Raw genomic sequence first — 4,419 nt, forward strand, 5'->3', positions numbered from 1 at the left:
TTCATACTTTACATATTCAATCTCTAGATTGTGGGCTATAAGCCAAAACCATTTACACGTTTAAATCATTTCATGGTTATGCAAATCACCCAAAAATATAATTATAGAAAGCAAGGGATTGAAGTTGAAACTCACCGGACAATTATTAACTACTTTGTGCTAAGTTGCCTAATATATGACAAGTGTGACAATCGTGATAAGAATTAATAGACGAAAATTCATCATACATTGCTAGCGTCACCAACTGTGACACTACCACCGTCGCCAACAATGTTGCCAACGGTGTCGCTAGTATTATCGCCAACAATGTTATCAACAGTAGAATGACGGTGTGAAAGCTTAACTACGAAAACTAAAGACATGAACAAGATCAAGATGCCCAAATCAATCTACATAACAATAATATATTATTTAATTTTCACCTTCAACTCATACTTTACAAGAACAATTTAGAAGTCACACTATTTATGATATTTATGAACCAGGCACAAACTTGGTGGCATAGACCCAAGCATTGTTAGCCACAGGATTATCCAAATGGTCCAAAAGGTTCTCCAATGGGCCTTTACCTGTCACAATTGCTTGCACAAAGAACCCAAACATTGAAAACATAGCCAGTCTTCCATTCTTTATTTCCTTCACCTTCAACTCAGCAAAAGTAGCCGGGTCATCAGCAAGGCCCAATGGGTCAAAGTACTGACCACCCGGGTAGAGGTTGTTACCATCACCGACACCCTCAAGCCCGTTAATACGGAAACCTTCGACGAGGCCCATTAGGACCACTTGGAAACCAAGTACGGCTAATATACTTTGGGCGTGGACAAGGTTTGGGTTGCCCAAATAATCTAGCCCGCCTTCTGAGAAGATTTGGGCTCCGGCTTTGAACCAAACGGGCTCCTTGAAATCGACCTTAACCCATTTTTCTAGGACTTCGGGAGTGATGCACCCGAATGCTCCTAGCATTGCCCATCTACCGTGGATTACCTAAATGTTTTTATCCAAGGGTCAGGCGTTTATACACTAATAATCAAATGACAAGGGTTTACAAGATATGGTAGCTTATGATCCCACAAACTAGGAGTGTACGTGAAACCAAAAAAGCTGATTTTTTTTTTTTGAGCTAGCGTTCTTTTATTTAAAACTAAAATAACCGAACCCAGATGAAAACCGAGGGTTTGGGTTTACGGTTTTGTAAAAATTGAACTCTTGTTTAAACTCCGGTTTTGCGTTTATTTAAAACTTAAAAACTGAACTGAATTTATGGATGTTCTTTTTTTTACATTTAAGTAATTTTTAAGAATTTAATGAATAATTTAATCCAAAAATTTTAGCCCAAATTTATAGAAATTAGTGAATAAAAACTTTTTGGCCAAATTCGTAATAGAAATTAGTGAATAAAAATCAAGAAAATTGAATGATTTTCAAATACCGAAATGGTTTGGTTTAAACCGATAACCCGACCTATGCACATGCCTATCACAAACCAAAAATAAACTACTTGTTTTGAAATTAATCATTTTGACATGTTAGTCAACCTCCCAACAACCCAACATCTAAATTTAAACGGTTTAATTACCTCAAGAGCCCGGTTCTTGGCAAAAGCCTCCGGATCAGCAGATAAACCGGCGGTGTCCCAGCCATAGTCACCCGGGAATTCACCGGTCAAGTATGACGGTGTCTGGGCAGAAAAGGGTCCCAAGTACTTCACTCGGTCCGGTCCATACCACAAGTCATTTCCCTGTTCAATTTCACAACATATATCATAAGTTTCCTACAACTTTTAAAGGTTATTTTCCTTTTACATACATAAACACCTAGAAGCGCTATAAATACAGACTAATTTTAAGTAGAGAACTACGAGAACCACAACAAACAGTTTATAGGAGAGAAAAATGACAGTTAAGTTGTTACATAACCATCTTATGTATCATAATTTTAATGATGAATACTAGTATTTATGTGTTATATGTTTAAAATTGTTTGAGATGAATAGATGGAATACCATGGTGTACTTGCCATTGACCATGGAGACAGAATCTCTAAGGGCGTTGACATTGGAGGCTCTGGTTTGACCCAAGAAAGGGGTGGCTCGGACAACAGTGGTTGAGTTAGCCATGGATGCCATTAATTAAAGCAAGCTTTCAAAGAGATTGAGAAGAACAGGTGACCAAAATGGGGTATGTATAGGCATTGTGATTTTTTAGATTTGTGGTTCATATTGCATAGTGGTTTGTTGACAAATCACCAATTTCACTTGCACCAATCATATTGCTTTAAAAGATTTGTAATATCTATATTTCATCTATATCTTATCCTGTACTTTATTTTTATTGGTATTTTTTTATAAATCAAAACTAATTCATCAAGAATTTCTTTTTTTCATTTTAATGAAGTTCACTTAGGTTACTGGATTATTTTGTTGATGAAGTAATAAGGTCTTAAGCGAGTCGAGTTGAGTCAAGAGCTCCTTTTATATTTTATGTCTAAAGTTCAAGTGTAGTTATTGAGTAACTTTATAAGATTTAGACAAAAATAAAATGTGCACGGGCTTATTAGAGTCACCTCAATTAAGTCAACGTGAAACTTTGCTTCTAATCAAATTAGTTACCACTTTGCCATTGCTACCACTGAGGTCCCGTCGTGGCAACCAGATCTATTGTCGTCATTGGCTACCATAAGAAGATATATCTAGTGAATCTTTCAGATACTTTCTTTTATAAAATGACTCATTTGTTTTAACCAAAACATATTTTGATTTTAAATCAAATTGATGTTACATTATAAATGACTCGTTTTCATCCGAACTTATTATGTTAAAAATCAAAATTGACCGATACCCGTTTTGACACGTAGTCCGAACCCGTCTGACATGTTTAGTCTACCGTGTATCATTTGTAAGTTTTTTATAGGGATTACTCTATAGAATAGTAATCAAATTTTGAAATCGTCTCAATCAGGTAATTCATACAATATTTTGTTCCAATTAGGTCACTAAAATTTTATTTGTGTTCCATACTTAGATATTTTCCTAGTAGGTTATCTAAGTTTTTTTTTTTAAATTTACTATTTTAAATTAGTTTAACATTGCATAATATTTTTTTATAAACTGAAAAAAATAGTAAAAATTGAGAAAATAATTTTTAAATTGTGAAAAAGAAACTTTAAAATTGCAAAAAAAAATATATATGAAAAAATGCAAAAAAAATTACAATATAATTAATATGTGTCTAGTTTTTTTTTTTTTTTTGAAGCAATTAATAATTCTACTATTAACTATTTTAATATCACCTAACAATTTTTTGAAATTTTTCTAAAAAATGGTGGTTTCTTATAAAAAGTCGAAACTTTAAAAACCGTGACTCTTACTACTTTTTTTTTCAATTTATTAGATTTTTTTAAAAATTTTCGCAATTTAAAACTTGGTTACTATTTTATAAAATAATAATTTTCTTATACTTGCAAGTAATATGGATGTTTAGACTGATGAACCTAATTAAGTTGGTGTGTGGATTCAAGATTGAAACTCGGTTCGACGCATAACATCAAAACTTTGTTTCTTCTAAATAGGGTTGCTCACTAGCCAGACCAAGCGAAAATCAAAACGAGCCAAAATTGAATCCAGAATCTTTCAATCAAACATCGAGAGACTTTCGAGCATTATTTATTTCCTTTTCACTCTAAAAATTTCAATAAAAACAAGTTTGAAGGCTGTAAATAATATATTTTGTAAACAAAATAGTATTTTTAAATAAACGTGTAATATGTCGTAAATTTTAAGAGAAATAAACTTGAAGTGGGATATAATGAACATGTAAACAAACTTTTTGTATTCTGAACACTTGAATCTAACTAATGAAATTATAAAATGGACAAAATAGAAACAATTTAAAAAGGGTTTAAAAATTTGTATACTTATATATTTTACGTGTATTGTCTACATATTATATATTTGTTCATATATAATTATATAAAAAAATTTAAGCCCAACCGAACCGAACCGAGCAGACCTTTGCTCGTTGCTTGCCTCGTTTACAAATCGAACCGCGCAGAGCGGCTTGTTTACAATCGAGAGAAAAACCAGCGAGCATTTTACGAGTAATTTTTGAGCTAGCAACAGCCGACAAGCGGTGAAAGAATTAACAGACAGAGACACCTTACTTATATGGTCTAGTTGGGTGAAGAAACACGGATCCGATCCCCAGGTATGGGTCCTGGATCCAATGAGTCCACAGGGTAAAATACGATAACTATTAACACAGTATGAGCACAACTTCCCAAAGTCCAATGATCGGAACCTGCAAAACAGACACCGTGAGTCTCGTTACAGGAAGGACAAGAGGGGGGTCTTCCTGTAACCACCCTCCGGCGTGAGAATCAGTAACGTTCGTAAATGGAGAAGTCCCGAAGTCAACAGACTAA

At 33.8% G+C, this 4,419-nt stretch overlaps 1 protein-coding gene across 1 annotated transcript; it reads right to left on the reverse strand.

The window, feature by feature from the left end:
* Positions 1-390: 390 nt before the first annotated feature.
* Positions 391-2,200, reverse strand: LOC143587580 (chlorophyll a-b binding protein 13, chloroplastic-like). Its single transcript, XM_077068831.1, has 3 exons — positions 2,003-2,200; positions 1,577-1,738; positions 391-984 (listed from the first exon to the last, which is right to left on the reverse strand). The coding sequence occupies exons 1-3, from the start codon at positions 2,123-2,125 to the stop codon at positions 475-477; spliced, it is 795 nt and encodes a 264-aa protein (XP_076924946.1). The 5' UTR covers positions 2,126-2,200; the 3' UTR covers positions 391-474.
* Between the last annotated feature and the right edge of the window lie 2,219 nt (positions 2,201-4,419).

The sequence above is a fragment of the Bidens hawaiensis genome, unplaced genomic scaffold, assembly GCF_021521415.1.
Source record: "Bidens hawaiensis isolate Kalapana, Puna unplaced genomic scaffold, B.hawaiensis_p1.1 tig00035576_1, whole genome shotgun sequence".
In the NCBI taxonomy this organism is placed as follows: domain Eukaryota; kingdom Viridiplantae; phylum Streptophyta; class Magnoliopsida; order Asterales; family Asteraceae; genus Bidens; species Bidens hawaiensis.

Excerpts from the sequence above, each read along its gene's own strand:
- LOC143587580 (XM_077068831.1), bottom strand. The coding sequence starts at position 2,125 with ATGGCATCCATGGCTAACTCAACCACTGTTGTCCGAGCCACCCCTTTC. Across the intron at positions 1,739-2,002 it reads TCAATGGCAAGTACACCATG|GGAAATGACTTGTGGTATGG; the intron begins GTATTCCATCTA and ends GAAATTGAACAG. Across the intron at positions 985-1,576 it reads CCAAGAACCGGGCTCTTGAG|GTAATCCACGGTAGATGGGC; the intron begins GTAATTAAACCG and ends AAAAACATTTAG.